Source organism: Microcaecilia unicolor, chromosome 8 (assembly GCF_901765095.1).
Source record: "Microcaecilia unicolor chromosome 8, aMicUni1.1, whole genome shotgun sequence".
NCBI lineage: Eukaryota > Metazoa > Chordata > Amphibia > Gymnophiona > Siphonopidae > Microcaecilia > Microcaecilia unicolor.
This window is the reverse complement of record NC_044038.1, coordinates 202,380,779-202,399,752: the sequence shown is the minus strand read 5'-3', so window position 1 is coordinate 202,399,752 and position 18,974 is coordinate 202,380,779. Positions and strand designations below refer to the sequence as shown.

The following is an 18,974-nucleotide window of genomic DNA, read 5'->3' as shown; positions in this document are numbered from 1 at the left end:
TGACACCCATGGCACGTCTACACATGAGATCGGCTCAATGGACCCTAGCTTCTCAGTGGTTTCAAGCCACAGGGAATCTAGAGGATGTTGTCCGGCTGTCCACCAATTTTCGAAATTCCCTCAGTTGGTGGACCATTCGATCCAATCTGGTCTTGGGACGCCCATTCCAAATTCCTCAGCCTCAAAAAGTGCTGACGACGGATGCATCCCTCCTCGGGTGGGGAGCGCATGTAGATGGGCTTCACACTCAAGGAGCTTGGTCTCTTCAGGAGAAGCATCTCCAGATCAACCTCCTGGAATTGCGAGCGATCTGGAACGCTCTGAAGGCATTCAGAGATCGGCTAGCCAACAAAATTGTTCTCATTCAGACAGACAATCAAGTGGCAATGTATTACACCAACAAGCAAGGGGGTACCGGATCCCGTCCTCTGTGCCAGGAGGCCATGCAGATGTGGCTATGGGCCTATCAAAACGGAATGTTTCTCCAAGCCACTTATCTAGCCGGTGTAAACAATGGTCTGGCCGACAGACTGAGCAGAGTTATGCGGCCTCACGAGTGGTCCTTGAACATGACTATTGCCAAAAAGATCTTTCGAGTTTGGGGAACTCCGTCGATAGATCTTTTTGCTTCCCAGGACACTCACAAGGTTCCTCAATTCTGTTCCAGACTCCAGGCCCACGGCAGACTAGCGTCGGATGCCTTCCTCCTTTTTTGGGGGACAGGACTCCTGTACGCTTATCCTCCCATCCCTTTAGTGGGGAAGACTCTCCTGAAACTCAAGCAGGACCAGGGAACCATGATTCTGATAGCGCCTTTTTGGCCCCGTCAGATATGGTTTCCTCTTCTTCTGGAACTTTCGTCAGAAGAGCCATGGAGATTGGATTGTTTTCCGACCCTCATTACTCAGAACGAGGGGGCGCTTCTACATCCCAACCTCCGGTCTCTAGCTCTCACGGCCTGGATGTTGCGAGCATAGAGGTTGCCTCCTTTGGTCTCTCTGAGGGTGTCTCCAGAGTTCTGTTTGCTTCCAGGAAAGATTCCACACATAAGTGTTACTCTTTTAAATGGAGGAGGTTTGCCGTCTGGTGTGACAGTAACGGTCTAGATCCTTTCTCTTGTCCTGCACAGACCTTGCTTGAGTACCTTCTGCATTTATCCGAGTCCGGTCTTAAGACTAACTCGGTCAAGGTTCACCTTAGCGCTATCAGTGCTTACCATTCACATGTTGATGGCTTGCCGATTTCTGGACAGCCTTTAGTCATGCGTTTCATGAGAGGTTTGTTTTTGTCAAAGCCCCCTATCAAACCTCCTCCAGTGCCATGGGATCTCAATGTCGTTCTCACCCAGCTGATGACAACTCCTTTTGAGCCACTGGATTCCTGCCATCTGAAGTACTTGACCTTGAAGGTCATTTTCTTGGTGGCTGTTACTTCAGCTCGTAGGGTCAGTGAGCTTCAAGCCCTGGTAGTTCATGCACCATTCCTTGTCTTTCATCATGACAGAGTAGTCCTCCGCACCCACCCAAAGTTTCTACCGAAGGTGGTGTCGGAGTTCCATCTGAACCAGTCAATTGTCTTGCCAACATTTTTTCCCCCTCCTCACTTGAGCCCGGGCGAAAGCAAGTTGCACACTTTGGACTGTAAAAGAGCACTGGCCTGTTACGTGGAGCGGACGCGCCCCTTCAGAAAGTCCGCCCATCTGTTTGTTTCTTTTAATCCCAACAAGAGGGGAGTTGCTGTCGGAAAACGCACCATCTCTAATTGGCTAGCAGATTGCATTTCCTTCTCTTACGCCCAAGCCGGGCTGACTTTGGACGGTCATGTCACGGCTCATAATGTTAGAGCCATGGCTGCGTCGGTGGCTCATCTAAAGTCAGCCACCATAGAAGAGATTTGCAAAGCTGCGACGTGGGCTTCGATCCACACATTCACATCACATTACTGCCTTCAGCAGCATAGCCGACGCGACAGTCGGTTTGGGCAGTCGGTGCTGCAGAGTCTGTTTGGGGTTTAGAATCCAACTCCACCCCCCTAGGCCCATGTTTATTCTGTTCCAGGCTGCACTCTCAGTTAGTTGAATTTGGTTTCAGGTCAATTTTGTTTTTTGTCCTCGCCGTTGCGGGACCCAATTGACCATTCTTTGTTGTGTTGAGTGAGCCTGGGGGCTAGGGATACCCCATCAGTGAGAATATTGGCCTGCTTGTCTTTGGAGAAAGAGTAGTTACTCACCTGTAACAGGTGTTCTCCGAAGACAGCAGGCAATATATTCTCACAACCCTCCCACCTCCCCTTTGGAGTTGTATTCCTCTAATTCTTGTAATTAACTGAGGAATGTGCCCGCGCGGCGGGCGGGAAAGTGGACGCGCGCATGCGCACTGCATCCGCCCGCGCGACGGGGGACATTTTAGACTTTGTCATGGACTTTGCTGGAAAGTCCTCCGGGCCGACGTGACGTCACCCATCAGTGAGAATATATTGCCTGCTGTCTTCGGAGAACACCTGTTACAGGTGAGTAACTACTCTTTACTTGCAAGCGCGAGGCGCTGCGCCTCGCTTTGGATTCGATATTTTTTTTAAAGGTAGGGAGCTGGTTGGACGGAGGAGGGCACTGGGGGGGGGTGTCGATGCGCCAAGGGGGGGGGGGAGCTGGCAGGGAGCACCCCCCCCCCCCTGAGCTGACACTCGGGGCGGACCGCCCCCTCTTGCTACGCCACTGTACTACTGTAAAAAAAAAAAAATTAATGCTCTGATCTACCTTGAGCAAATTACAGATTTCAGAATTACAACCAATTCATTACCAGCACTCATTTCTTGCATCTACTTTGGAAGATGATTGGGGTGTCTATCACGAACAGCAAAAAAGATGACCCCAAAAGGTTGTGGCTCACTTCAGAGCTCTACACTTTCACCTTTATTATTTAATATTTTGTTAGACTCGATAATCACTGAGGTGGAGAAGTTTGGATTTCGAAGCTATGCAGATGATATTCACATCATAGTCCACTTACAGAAGGCTTCCCTCCGATGACCGATGGTCATAAATATTTGTTTTAATTCACATTGATGGGAGATCACGTGATGTGCTGAGGAGAGCGGAGGCAGGAAAGCTCACCTCTTAGGCCGAATCCCCCATCCCGCCGACAAAATAGCAGCCTAGCACTCCTTCGAGCCAACATTCGCTGAGGTAGGGGTCGCGCAAGTGAATGGACCCTTTTATTACGCGATTGGAATCAAAAATGCCTCCGAAATCGACAAAAAAAGAAGCGGAGAGGCCCCGCGCCGCAGACTCCAAAATGGCGATGAGCCCGCAGCCTGAGGCGCCAACCTCGATGTTCTCTCCGCCACAGCTGCAACAAATTACCGACGCAGTTAAGCAAGCCCTGGAACCGCAATTACAACAGCTCTCTGGGCAAATGAAAGCGGTGGAAAGCTTGCTGGCTGACACGACCCGACGAATCGGAGAATTAGAACAGAGTATCATCTGCTGAGGATGAACAGGCGGGCATGACAACGGAGCTTGAAGATCTAAGACAAACGGTGAAAAAACAATCGCAACAACTTGATGATCTAGAAAATAGATCGAGAAGGGGAAACCTTCGAATTATAGGAATACCAGAAACAGTTTCAGATCGTTCCCTGCCCTCTGTATTAGAAAAATGGCTCCAAACGGAATTTGCCCTGTCTGATAGTATTGGCGCGCTTTGCCTTGAACGAGCACACCGCGTGGGCCGCAAGATAGACAGTAACCAGAGACCTAGAATGGTAATGATAAAAATACATAACTTTATCCACAAAGCAGAAATCCTTAGAGGAGCACGAGAGAAACGCAATACACTGGCTTTTGAGGGGTCGCCAATTAAAATCTTTCAAGATTACTCTCCTGCGTTGCAAGAGCGACGGCGAGCTTATGGACCTGTTTGCCAAACACTGGTGGATGCTAATCAAAAATTTATATTAATATACCCTGCCACACTGCGAATCAATTTCCAAGGTACCTGGCGAACATTCTTAACCCCGAAAGATGCGCAGGACTGGCTGGCAGCGAATCTCAATGTCAAAGAAAGTAAGATTTCCTTTACATGAAACATGGCGCCAGGCAGATCTGGAGAATGCAACTGTAAAACAAGAAAGCGATCCTGAAAATAAGGAGGTACTGGGCAAGACTGGAACATTCAAAGTAAGGGGGGGGGGAGGGAAAGCCTCACATTATTGATCCCCATATTTTTCACATTAGATAGGAGGAAGGGTAAATAGTGATGCAAGGGAAAGGGAACGGGAAGAGACAAGGGGGGTGGGTAAGGGAGGGTATAAAGGCAAGAGATAGATACTGGAGAACCAAGCAAATCAACCAGGAGGGTAGACCACAAACAAAGTCCAAATTGAGTAAGCTTTATAGGAAGTCATACATTACAGAACAAGGTGTATTTGCAACCCTGGGTGGGGCTGGGCACCCGGGGACGGTTATAGGTAGACAGAAACAGCAAATGAACACATATAGAATAACCCCACATTAAGACCACAAGATTTGCCTCATGGAACGTGGGGGGGATCTCTACACCAGTAAAGCGGGCAAAAATACTTCTGTGCTTAAAGAGACACAAAGTAGATATAGGATGCCTGCAGGAGACAAAACTCACCATGGAGGAACACAATAAATTAAAGAGACAATGGGTGGGCGAGGTTCATGCAGCATCCTCGGGGGATCGTAAAGGGGGGGTAGCAGTAGTGATCCGTAAAGGGATTGCCTCAAGATCAGAACTAATAAGAGCAGACCCAAACGGACGCTATGTCTTGGTTCGCCTTTGGATCCATCAGAGGGAGCTCCTGATTCTAGGGGTGTATGGCCCCAATGTATATGATGCAAAGTTCTATACCAGCCTTGTGCAACTTTGTCTCCCATATAAATCCACACAGCTGCTGGTGATGGGAGATTTCAACTTAGTGGTGGATCCTAAAGCAGATTGTTCGAACCCCAGGGCGGCTTCTAGGGGGGGACCTAGGGCCCATGCGCTCTCATTTTTTCAACGGTCTCTAGGCCTAATAGACACATGGCGCTGCTTACACCCTGAGGAGCATGATTACACCCACTTATCAAGAGCACACGGGACTTATTCCAGACTAGACTACATATTTATCTCCCAACCGGCGTTTTCCTGGGTGCTAGCATCGGAGATAGGCCCAGAAGAGGTCTCGGACCACTCCCTAGTGTGGGTTGACATTGAAGTGCCATTATTTTACCAGCAGACACGTAACTGGCGTTTCCCAAATTACCTAGCAAAGAACAGTGAATTCCAAGACTTTCTTAAAAAAAAATGGTCAGATTACCTTTATAACAATAGTGGCCACATAGATCAACCAGAACTACTCTGGAGTGCAGCTAAGGCTGTCCTTCGAGGCGAGATCATTGCCTTTGTTCATGCCAAAAATAAGAAGCAATCCATAGCAATAACACGATTAGAGCAGAGTCTACGGAAAGCTAAGTCCCAATTTATTAAACGCCCGACCGAAGAGACTAAAGAACAATTGCGAGCAATTCAAGTAACACTGAATGCTTTATTACAGGAGAGGGGACAGAGATTTTTAGCGACTCAGCGATGTAAATTTCAAAGATTTGGGAATAGGCCAGGAACACTACTATCACACCTAGTCAATGCATGGGGACCCCGCAAGCCAATAGTGACACTCAGAGATTCGACAGGGAAGGTATATAATAAAAGTGACAAAATAGCTGAGCTTCTCTCAAAATTTTTTGCCAACCTGTACAGCTCACCTGTCGAACCAGAAGTAGGGCAGATAAACCAGTTTTTAGATAAGGCTGGGCTACCTAAATTATCAGAAAAAGAAAAACTCGAAATGGAGGCACCCCTGGAGGCAAAAGAGATTCAGGAAGTCATCAAGTCAATGCCTACAGGGTCGGCTCCAGGTCCAGATGGATATTCTGGGGAGTTTTACAGGCTATTGCCCAGCTCCTTCTACCCAGTGATACATGCATTTTATGAGCAAGTAATAGAAGCAGGCCACTTCCCACAACACGCAAACTTAGCTTTAATATCTTTAATTTTGAAACCCGGGAAGTCAGATGACCTGGCCGACTCCTATAGACCCATATCACTTATCAATGTGGACTTAAAAATCCTAGCCAAGATTCTTGCCAACCGGTTATCAGGGATACTACCCAGGGTGGTGGGAGAGGAGCAGGTGGGATTCGTCAAAACCAGACAGGCAACTAAGAATGTACGTAGGCTCTTACTGGCAATGGCAGCGGGACATCTGACAGAGACACCAACTGCTTTATACTCACTAGATGCCGAAAAAGCATTTGATAAAGTGAACTGGACATATCTGTTCGCCGTCCTGCGGTACATGGGCATTGGGGGATGGTTCTACAATGCAATCGTAGCACTATATACAGACCCGTCAGCTGCAGTAATAGTAAATGGGATTAGAGACAAGCCTTTCGAGATAGCGAGGGGTACAAGACAGGGCTGCCCACTGTCCCCAGCATTGTTTATCCTGTCATTAGAGCCCCTGCTGAGAGCTTTGAAGAAATCAGAAGAAGTCTCAGGAGTGCAGGTGGGGAATAAAATTATCAAAACCTTAGCGTTTGCAGATGACTTGATGATTGTGACAACTCATCCTTCAGCCTCGCTAGACCAGATTATACAGAAAACTGAGGAATATGGCCGAATCTCAGGGTTTACTTTGAACAAAAAAAAAAATCACTGGCCATGGAGGCATATCCAGACAAAGGAGGCCCGGACCGGGAGGACTGCCCTCTGACCAAAGTAAAAGGGAAAATTAGATATCTGGGCACCAACATAACACAAGATCTGGGCAGACTATACCAAGAGAATGTTGAGCCCCTGCTGGAGACCACACGTCTAAAACTAAGAATGTGGGAATCATATCCTCTGTCGCTGTTGGGGCGCATCACTGTCTATAATATGATGATCGCGCCCAAGTGGATATATGTTTTCCAGACTCTCCCTCTGTTTCTGAAAACAGAAGATGAAAAACAGTTAAATAAGCTCATTCAGAGATTTCTATGGAGAGGACGAAAAGCAAGACTGCCGATACAATTATTGCACACCCCGCGAGAATATGGAGGCTTGGGCCTATTGAATATGCGTTATCTCACCATTGCCAGTGGCATGCGACATATCACAGATTGGTATAGGAATACCACAGAATTTTCAGACACACCCTTAGAAACTTCACTAACTCAAGGAGTCCATTTTAGCTGCTGGCTACATATGGGAATGGGCCAACAGCCTAGGCTCCTCCAACAATCATACCTACTTCCAACAGCCAGATCAGTATGGAGATGGGTATGTAAAAAGCACAACTTCTCGTGGAGAGTGACCCCATATCTATCTATTTGTGAAAACCCGCAGTTCCAGCCCGGAATCATGCATGATGGGTTCCGTATATGGAGGCGAAGCGGTCTGGCATATATTCATCAAGTGGTAACAGAAGAGGGGCAAATGAGAACTTTTGAAGAACTACAGACACAATTTACCCTCAAACCAAGGGATCGTTTTCACTACTGGCAGTTGACTCATTATGTAAAAAGTTTGCCCTGGGAGTGCCTCACAGAGGATGTGCAGGAGGAACTTTCATCGGCATACTCCCTGCAGTCCCAGGGCAGAGTGTCATTGTCCATGAATCATCGTCATCTAAAAGACAGGACAGAAGAACCGGACTACCAGTTGCTGACTGAACAGTGGAACACGGACCTAGGCACGATCTTGCCACCAAATATAATACAGGAGTATATCAACAAGGTCCAAAAAGCTTCCAAAATGGTTCAATACAGCGAAATGGAATACAAATTTGTAATGAGGGCATATATCCCTCCAAGGAGAGCCTTCCACATGGGAATATCCCCGGATGGTGCATGCCCTAAGTGTGGGGCGCACGGGGCGACACTTGGACACATGTTTTGGTCATGCCCCAGCATCCAAAAATTTTGGACAATACTTACCCAGTCGATCTCACAGATGTGGGGTGCTACCTGTAAGAAGGGACCACAGATGTTATTTGGAAAACCCATGATGGTGCACCCGATTCCGACAGGGTTTAAGGGATTTACTCATAGAGCCATAATGATTGGGAAAAAAGTTATACTTACTGAATGGATTACAAATAAAACTCCAACCTTGCAGCAGTGGCGTGGTTTGATGATAGACTACATGAAGTTTGAAAAGAAATTGGCAGACTATAAAAGTGAAAGAAGATTTACAGAAAAGGACTTCCATCGGATTTGGACTGCCTTCTGGCAAACTATCCCCTTAGGGGGAAGAGGCCGGATCCTGAATTTGTAGCAGAACTGCTTGGACAATCCAGTACAAACTGATCGGCTAAGGACATAAGAGCATAAGGGAGGGTGGACGTGGGAGGGAAGGGGGGGAGGGGGGGAGATAGGAAACAAGGTGCCTACGGGAAATATCACAGGAATATCAATAAGGACATTTGGAAAAGGTTTTAGGTCATGATAGATTAGAAGTTGATGTTAGTAAAATTGAGAGATAGTTGAAGTTATAAATAACCTGTTTATGTTAGACATGAAAATTGTTTAGAGCCTTTTCTGAATATGATATGGAATTTTCCGTGCAAATCAATAAACAAATTTAAACATAATTCACATTGATGGCAAATTGAAATATGGCACATCTTTAACTGCATCTGATGCACATAAATGCAGAATAGGCACCACTTATGTATGTATTTGACCAAAGGGCTATTCTGTAATCTTGCAAGTAAGTGCATAAGTACATAAGTATTGCCAAACTGGGACAGACCGAAGATCCATCAAGCCCAGTTTCCTGTTTCCAACAGTGGTCAATCCAGGTCACAAGTACCTGGCAAGATCCCAACAAAGTACAATACATTTTATGCTGCTTATCCTAGAAATAAACAGTGGATTTTCCCAAGTCCATTTTAATAATGGTCTATGGACTTTTCCTTTAGGAAGCCATCCAAACCTTTTTTTAAACCCCGCTAAGCTAACTGATTTTACTACATTCTCTGGCATAGCGTGCATTTGAAAAGGGGGCGAGCATGTGGGAGTGTCACCCAACAACACACTCATCTTACAGAATACAGATGTGTGTTGATTGACAGATCTAGGTGCACCCTCCTACGTCTGCCATTGACTTGGTGTTGCCAAAAAGAACGCACGTATGCTTATGCCAATGTGGGTTTGTGCTAGTATTCTGTAATGGCATCATGACACTCTGATGCTGTTATAGAATTGGCACTCCCTGCGCTGCATGGGGGTGCTAAAAAGGAAGCATCAATTTACAGAATTCGAGCCATTGCCTTAAAGTAAACCCCGATAAATCACTTATGTGGTTTAGATGATCTGAGAGTGATGTGGCTTTCAACCAGTAATTTCTGACATGTGCTTGAAGATGACCTCTGTTTTCAGAATTTGGGGATATGGGTTGACTCAAAAATGAATTTTGAGAAACAAATTTCATCAGTAGTTTGTTGAGATAAATTAAATTTATTTTTCCAGGAGGGTCTAGTTTTGGTGACCTAAACTCCAATGACAAGTTGTTTAAATTACTGTAAGTTTATACAACGGTCTTCACCCAAATAAAACAGTTGCACCGAATCCAACTAGTGTTGAATATTGCAGCAAGAATTTTGACGGGGAGAAAGCATTCTGATCACATCTATCCGGTTCTGAGACATTTACATTGGTCACCTATAGAAAACCGGATCAAATTTAAGATCCTATGTTTGACCTTCCAAGCAGTTCATAATAAGAGATGCCAATATCTGGAATCATTGTCGATTCTCTATCCCCCCTCAAAGACAGCTCCATCCTCTCAACTATAATGGCTTGACCCTCCTTGATGTAGCTACAGTGTATGCAGAATGGAGGCTTCTGCATATTATATTCCCTATTTATTGAACTCTTTACCTTAGAAATCCACTGGGAAGAGAATCTGATAAGATGTCAGAAAAAGGCATCATCTTATTCTCTTTTCTATGTTTTGTTTTATTTCTATTTATTACCTTCAAAAGTGAAGTAATAAGGCTACCATACCACTTGACAGAAAAAGCTTAAAACCTTGCTTTTAATAGAATGCTTATTTCTAGATGATTGGTTAATTATTTTAAGAAGTGGAAAGGGTGGGGATGATTATAGGGAGAGGAGATAATTTAAAGCTGTTGATTTTTGTATTACACTGTAGTAAAAAAAAATTAACACATCAGACAATGGAAAGGACAAACCTCCAATCCGAGCATGAGGCTGAGAACTTGCTTCATTACTTATGCAGTTTTATTACCCGCTTTTCCATGGGAGTGTGTAGGGCTCAATGCCATAAAAATTGAACTACATAAAAATGTCATAAAACAAAGTAAAGTCATAACATTTAAAATAATGGCTCAGTGGTACTGTTGGGTTCTAGAGGCCTAGGTTGGATTCATGAACAGGGCTAGGGATGCTGCAGAGGCAGCACAACAGCGGCACCTACTGGCTGGCTGAGGACACATACATGTTAAATTCCAGAAGGAACTGTGGTCAGGGCTTTGCTAGGTTAGGCAGATGGGAAAATCCCTCAGGCACCGGAGCTCAGTTTAGGCAGCTTCCAAATGGAAGCCCATAAGAACCAGAAAAAGTCATTGGCTTAAAAAAAAAACCAAAAATTTTATGCTTTCAAATCTGAGTAATGTTAATTTAAGCAGAATCTGTTCGCCCAGACTTAGGAATACAAGGGTGGAAGGTTAAAGGAAAATAACATTTGACTGTGACAGAGGGTCAGCTGTAATTTATCAAAGGGAAACTGCTTCATAAATCAGGGTCTTAATATAAAACAAAACACGACAAAGGGCTTTGATACACTACCTTAACCCACACCATGGGGGTCTCAGGACTCTGCTGTTGGCTTAGAGAAAGTTAGCCCAGGGTAACAGATGAACACACCACATGCAACTATTCATAGTATCAAAGCAAGGACACTCCAGGAAGGCCAGCACAGACAGCAGCCCTGCTATCCACAACCTACCAAAGTTCACACCACACACAGAAAAATATGCAAGACTGCAGTTCACAAACAGCAAAGTGTCACAGTTTCTGATACCATGACATTCGATTTTGCTCACATCTTTTTCAGTAGCAGCTCAGTGTGAGTTACATTCAGATACAGAAGGTGTCTCCCTGTCACCAGAGGGCTTACAATCTAAGTTTGTACCTGAGGCAATATAAAAATAAGAGACTTGGCCAAAATCACAAGAAGTGACAGTAGGATTTGAGCCAGGCTTCCTTGGCTCTCAGCCAGTGGCTCTATTAGGCTACTCCTCCACTCCAGTGCAGAATGGTGGTTATCATGCAAACTGACACGGCTATAAGTGGCTCAAACTGGTTAAACCAGAGAGAAAAAGAATCTTTCATTCTACAGCATAATCGAGTCTCGGAAACTAGAAGGATTATTTCATCCTTAACTGAAGTTCAAATTCTGAAATAGCCAAGTAATGGAAGACAAACTGGATAGGCCATATAGAGACAAATTTTCAAAGCACTTAGACTTTCAAAGTTATATAGTAATTATGAAATTTTGTAAGTCTAACAGCTTTGAAAATGAGCCCCGAGGTCTTTATCTGCCTACATTTTGCTCTGCTTCTATGGAAAGGGGCCAGGGGATGTCCAGGGATGAACTTTTACTGAACGGAATGGGGGAAGTTGTGCAGGGAGAACCTGGGATTAAGGAGCCCAACAACCAGCAGTTTAAAGCAGTCAAGAACCTGGGTTTAAGAATATTCTTCCACCCTAGCAGAAAAGCAAAGCTGTAGAAATGAAAACTGGAGAAACAGAAGTTAAGCAGCATGTGAAATGGACTAGATCAAGTCTCCAAGTTACGAAATGCACAAACTCAGGGGCTCTTTTACAAAGCAGTGGCAAGCCCACCGCAGGCTTAGCACGTGCCAATCTGGAGCTACTGCCGGCCCAACGCGGGGATCGGCTGTAGGTTCCACCCCCAGTGCGCGGCATTTCCGTTGCTAGCAGAAATATTCAAAAAATATTTTCGCATGTGCTAACCCAGCAGTAATCGGGCAGCGCCACGCTACCTGGTCACTGCCGGGTTAGCGTGGGAGTCCTTACCGCCACCTCAATGGGTGACAGTAAGTGCTCCCCCAACCCCCCACATGGCCATGCGGTAAGTAAAATCTTACCACGTGGCAATTTATTTTTGGGGGGGCCTTTTTACCTGCTGCGGTAAAAAGGGTCTCAGCACGCAGCAAAAATGGCATCCGTCACTAGCGCAGGGCCCCTTTTACAGCAGCTTGGTAAAAGGACCCCTACATTTGCATTTTACTGTGGCTGGGCCAGCAGGAAATCTGCATTTGGGCTTCTGCTCATCAGTCTGGCTGCAGGGGAGGAGGGGCACATCATAAGCATAAGTACATAAGCACTGCCATACTGGGAAAAGACCAAGGGTCCATCAAGCCCAGCATCCTGTCTCCGACAGCAGCCAATCCAGGCTTCAAGAACCCGGTAACCCCCCACCCCCCCAAAAAAAAAAAAAATTAATAATGTTCAATGGACTTTTCCCTCAGGAATCTGTCCAAACCCCCTTTAAATTCCGTAAGGCCAGCTGCTGTCACTACATTCTCCGGCAACGAGTTCCAGAGTCTAACTACACGCTGAGTAAAGAAAAACTTTCTCCTATTTGTTTTAAATCTACCATATTCTAGCTTCATCTTGTGTCCCCTGGTTTTGTTGTTGTTTGAAAGTGTAAACAAACGCTTCACATCTGTCCCCTCTAATTCGCTCATTATCTTGTAGACTTCTATCATATCACCCGCTCAGCCGCCTTTTCTTCAAGCTGAAGAGCCCTAACCTTCTCAGCCTTTCCTCACAGGGAAGTCGTTCCATTCCGTTTATCATTTTCGTCACCCTTCTCTACACCTTTTCTAATTCCTTTATATCTTTTTTGAGATGCGGCGACCAGAATTGGACACATCCTAGCTCTTGTAAATAGTGACACCCTCTTAGAAAAGGAAGCCACAGCTGGGGTACAGAGGAAAGAGGATGGAGTCCAACTGAGCAAATCCTCTGTGGTTGCTATGAATTAAGGCCTTGGATACCTCTCCACTATGAAACCTGTTACAAAGGGTAGTGAGCAGGGAAGGGACTGAAGTTCAGATGTGAAATATGAGGTAGGTGAAAAACAAAAATTATAACAATACATCCCACAAATCTCTCTTTTTCTCAAGATGACATCCAAAGAGACAGGTGAGAAGGGAAAACCTGGCTCATCTGAGCACCCAGCATTTATTTACATTTCTTGTAAAGATAAAAAGAGAAAGCATGAAATTGCTCGATGAGGACAGGACACAACTAAGCCCACAGCCTGGGGACAATCATTAAAAGGAACCCAAAGGAATGCAAAAGGGTGGAACCCAGGATTGTTTGAGGTCCTTTGAAACTAGCCCCCCCCCCCCCAAAAAAAAAGAGGGAAGTTATACACATTAACCCCCACCCAACCCCCAGGTACAAATCTAATGAGAATACAGCCAAGAAACAAACATATACTCAAGACAGGTCAAGCCAAAGGCGACCGTGTTTGCCTGGTACATTAATCAGTCTCGCTGATGCTGCTCAGAATGGGTCAAGGGTGGCAGAATGACAGGTCTTGCCTCCCAGCTATTAATTACAGATCAGACCTTTTGAATTCTTCTGCCACTGGCACCTCTGACCTTTCCCCAGCCAAGGCTCCCTCTCCCTACAATGCTTGCCGCTCCAGGCTCATTGCACTGCCATCTACAAGAAGCACCGGCAGAACTGGCCCTTCCTGGCAAGCCAGGGCTGGAGGAAAAGAACACGTTGGAGATTTATGCCTGATAAAATGCATTAAAACTACACCATCCCAGCGAGGGACAACCTTTGGCTACGAGTCAAAAGTTAGCATTCAGAGCAGCAAATCCTCTGCTCCACAGGGCTCAGAAATCTACCAGCTTTGGGACTTCAGAATGCCAGGGAGACTTGTCAACAGCTTCTTCTGAACAATCACATATACTTTCCACCTCTAAAAGCAGAACATTTTCTTCACTCCACTCCTTTCCCGCCCCTTCAATAAAAGGAAGAAAGCATTGTATGCAAGGACCCAAGGGATAAGGGAACAGTTTTAAAAGGCCAGAGAGTTCTCTTCTGGGCAGAACAGATCGTGAAGCATCTTTTATCTGAGAAGCAGTCCTGATAAACATCATTAATATCCCTCTGCATCTACGTCATTATTGTCCTGTTTGTTTAATGTATTGTGTTATTTATTACTTATTCTAGTACTTCATATCCCAAATAGATGCCAAAGAGGGAGAATAGGCAGGATGCACCTCATACCTCCTCCATAATGAAGGGTTGCTTTATCCAGCCTCTAAAAGAGCAGTTGCCTCTGTAGTACTAGTAGTAGTGGTATTAACACCATGTATCACTTCACAGCCCTGGTCTAGCAAGTTTTAAGAATCCTGTCAGCCAAGATTTGCACCTTTGAAGCTCAAACACCCACCATTTCCATAGGTAAAATGAAATGCATATATATATATATATATTTTTTTTAGCCACTGCTTCACCTCCTCCAATTCACTGGAAATAAACTGAAGACCTCTCCCCCTGGGCCCTCCTCTTGTGGGTATTCCTGGGGACCTGCCTTCGCAAGTCAGGTGGAAGTTTCTGGAAGTTTCCACTACTCAGCAAACCATGAGCATTCCCTCTGTGAAAGGTATAATACAATCCAACATATATGCCTAATGCAAGCATACATGGAGAGGCAGTTTGTGTGTGATCCCCATATTAAAACTGCACATTTAAGCCCTTACACATTTTGTGATTTTAGAAAGTTGGATGTGGGGGGGGGGGGGGGAGGGGAATTAAACCCCCTCCAACAGAGACATAGGAGCAGCTTTCCAAAAATTACTACTCCCCAATCCCAGCATCAATGGTCTCTCCCTCACGACATCCCCATCCTGATGCCAACTTCCCCAACCTCCAGACATGAAACCTGAGATAGCCATATCACCTGCCCCCCCACCTTGAAACCACAGACACCCAAATCCCTAACCCCCACCCACATATGAAACCCCAGGGAGGTCTGGGGATCTCAGGATTCATGTAGAGGAAGTGCAGGAAGCTAGAATCAGGGTGGGGCTGTGATTGGTGGGGGGGGGGAGGGGGAAGAGCTGGCATCATAGAAACCAGGCATGTCAAGATTTACATGTGACCCTATAGCAGTATTCAATTGTGCCTCAAAATAGGTGTAAATTCTAATGTGGATGTTTCCTAGGGAATGCACATCTGTACTGTATCCCCACCCAGAGCATACCTCCTCCCTGCCCTCCCCTTACGATCTAGATGTACTTAGGTTCCCCACACCTGAATGGCCCCTGTTCTAAAATGGCATTTAGAGATGTTTAAATGCTGCCACTTAGATGTGGGGACATTTTTTAAATAATCTTTCTGTAAACAGTCAAGTAAGACCCCCTTCTTTATATGGACCAGCAAATATACAAACTACATCTGCCAAACTAGTCCCTCTATCAGCTAAACTGATCTGCAACTGGAACCAAAGAGCTCCAAAAACTCAATACCTTCTGCTCCTGTGCAGATTTTCCACTGTTTTTAACACTTTATGTGTTGGATACACTAGACAGGTGTATTTTCTTTCATTTCCAGCAGGATAACAACGTAGTAAAGTAATGTCTATTTATTTACACTTCTGTACCACATCTCTAAAATCCACCCCAGCCAGTGACCAACAAAACAGAATACAAACACATCATAAAAACACAAATTAAAACTTCTCATGTATCAGTTACGGAACAATTCCAACAACCTCCTCCGTAAGTAAGCAGAAAACCTCTGAGGATTGTAATAAAGCCTTTAAAAAGATGGCAAGTGAAAGCCTCAAGGCCAAGGACACCCCTTCAGAGTTTCAACATTTAAAAGCAAGCAGCCTTCTGCATGTGCTTTGGCCAAACTTCCACAGACATCCATGACAGCAATCAATTCACACAGACCCCAAACTGTCTAGCAAAAGATTAACCAAGGACGCAGGGAGCACCAAAGTCCCACAATCTCTATCCATCTTTGCATTAGAATTTCAGTCCAAATTACCAGTCTCAAGCTGTCTCCCCAGGCTGGCTCCAAGGCAGCAGTAACAGCTGGGCTGGACACTGTGTAAACCACGAGAATCAATCTAAGAACAGTGCAAAACCCCAATGAATATTTACTTCCAACATATTTCAACAGGGAAAACTGCCTTGTCAAAGTAAACGAGTCTCTCTAGAACAAGGTTTCCCAGATCTGTCCTGGTGATTCTGCAACCACCAAGATTTCAGAATACCTACAATGAATACGCACGTTACATTTATATATACTGGAGATCAAGTACGTGGGTATCCTGAAAGCAACTGGCTGCAGGGTCACCAGAATAGCTTTGGGAAGTGCTAATCTCGAAGGGGAGGTAAAGTACAACAGTCAGCAGGTTGATATCAAATACTACCACATCAGGTGGGCAAGATGTCCCCCGGTATGAGGTGGGCAGGAAGTACCCATCTACTTAAAGAATATTTTAGGAAACATCTTCAGCCTTCATTATGTAGAAGGAATGCTTTATCACATGGCGGCATCCTACCTGTCCAAGATCTAGAGTAACATTGATCTCGTTGTACTCCAATGCACGGGAGAGAGGAGGGCTCTGCCACCAGCGTTCTGCGCCATCAATGGCGTTGGTGATCGGGTGTGCCTTGTCAATGTTTGCTGATGTGCAAATGTCACAGTATTGTCCCTGTTCAGAGAAAAACATGGACACACAATCAATGCAACGCCACAAACAGATGTGATGCTAATATCTTACAGCAAATGGAAATACAACATATTAAATATTCAATGCATACATACGCATACAAATCAAAGAGCAAGCCATTCATAAAGAATGTTCAGCTTCATAAAATGAAAATGAAGGCAAAATCGTGAGAGGCAGGCAGTGCTGTACACTGCCTTGGGTGAATCTCTTCATAAAGGTGGTTAATAAATCCAAATAAATAAATTCTACCCCCTCCATGAAAATGTCAAACCCAGAAGAATGGTGAAACAAAGAAACAATTTAGAATATTTAAATTGCAAGCTACCTTTCCTGCTAATATGAGCCCAAAGAGCTTACAATGTAAATAACCACATTTAGGCTGGATTCAGTACTTCTGGTGGCAGGATACTGCATGGTATGGAGGGAGGGGGCTCATTATCCAACCAGAGTCAGGTAAGCAACAACAGAGAATGGTAAGGTTGCTCCAGCATCAGTTGGGCAGGAAGGGGATACAGAGTTTGGACCTGCAGGGCACAGTTTAATTTTGCCGCCTGCCATTCTGTGCTAGACAGAATCTACTCTCTTTAGGACAGACACTTGCAGCTTTTGCTGTTTTTCTGCTTCACTGATGCTTCGTTGGTAACCATCAGCTCTCTGCAAGACGGAAGTTACAAGGTTACAAGGGCACAACATTCATTGGAAAACCCCAGGATTTCCCAGGAAGATTTCCAGGTTCATTAGAGCCTCCAACTCGGCTTCAAATCATCAGGTCTCATCACCTCCTGTGCTTCCTTTGTTCCCAGTAGTCGATGTGACTGGGAGGAACTGGGAACTCTGACCTTAACTGCATCTGCCTCTATGTTTCTATCTCCATCAGGTGAACGCTCAGTTCCCCAGGACCAAAGTCCACCACCCTAACCACTAGGCCACTCCTCCACTTATGTTTTTCATAAGCATGAATTATAAGACAGTTCTTCATAATCATACCTAAGGGCCTGCATTGACTGTTGCCAGGTCACGCTGCACCAGGTTGCTGAACTGGAAGCGTTTTCAACTGTGGCTAATTGCTTCCTTTTCTCCACTGCAGGTGGAATTAAGGTGGGGAACACCACTGGCCTCAACCCAGCACTGTTTTTATTCAGCTATTATTAAGAATAAAATTGCAGAGCATATACAAAAACATGGACTGATGAGACAAAGTCAGCACGGATTTAGTGAAGGGAAGTCTTGCCTCACCAATCTAATGCATTTTTTTGAGGGGGTAAGCAAACATGTGGACAATGGGGAGCCGGTTGATATTGTATATCTGGATTTTCAGAAGGCGTTTGACAAAGTGCCGCACGAAAGACTCCTGAAGAAATTGCAGAGCCATGGAATCGGAGGTAGGGTATTATTATGGATTAAGAACTGGTTGAAAGATAGGAAGCAGAGAGTAGGATTGCGTGGCCAGTATTCTCAGTGGAGGAGGGTAGTTAGTGGGGTCCCGCAGGGGTCTGTGCTGGGTCCGTTGCTTTTTAATGTATTTATAAATGACCTAGAGATGGGAATAACTAGTGAGGTAATTAAATTCGCCGATGACACAAAATTATTCAGGGTCGTCAAGTCGCAGGAGGAATGTGAACGATTACAGGAGGACCTTGCGAGACTGGGAGAATGGGCGTGCAAGTGGCAGATGAAGTTCAATGTTGACAAGTGCAAAGTGATGCATGTGGGTAAGAGGAACCCGAATTATAGCTACGTCTTGCAAGGTTCCGCGTTAGGAGTTACGGATCAAGAAAGGGATCTGGGTGTCGTCGTCGATGATACGCTGAAACCTTCTGCTCAGTGTGCTGCTGCGGCTAGGAAAGCGAATAGAATGTTGGGTGTTATTAGGAAGGGTATGGAGTCCAGGTGTGCGGATGTTATAATGCCGTTGTATCGCTCCATGGTGCGACCGCACCTGGAGTATTGTGTTCAGTACTGGTCTCCGTATCTCAAAAAAGATATAGTAGAATTGGAAAAGGTACAGCGAAGGGCGACGAAAATGATAGTGGGGATGGGACGACTTTCCTATGAAGAGAGGCTGAGAAGGCTAGGGCTTTTCAGCTTGGAGAAGAGACGGCTGAGGGGAGATATGATAGAAGTGTATAAAATAATGAGTGGAATGGATCGGGTGGATGT

At 45.2% G+C, this 18,974-nt stretch overlaps 1 protein-coding gene across 1 annotated transcript in view; it reads right to left on the bottom strand.

Moving 5' to 3' along the window:
* The window catches only part of LAMA5 (laminin subunit alpha 5), a 297,353-nt gene that overhangs the window by 272,887 nt on the left and 5,492 nt on the right, over positions 1–18,974 (bottom strand). Inside the window, exon 2 of the mRNA XM_030212484.1 lies at positions 16,644–16,796. Within this exon, the coding sequence (XP_030068344.1) occupies positions 16,644–16,796 (153 nt within the window). The remainder of the gene's footprint in view (positions 1–16,643; positions 16,797–18,974) is intronic.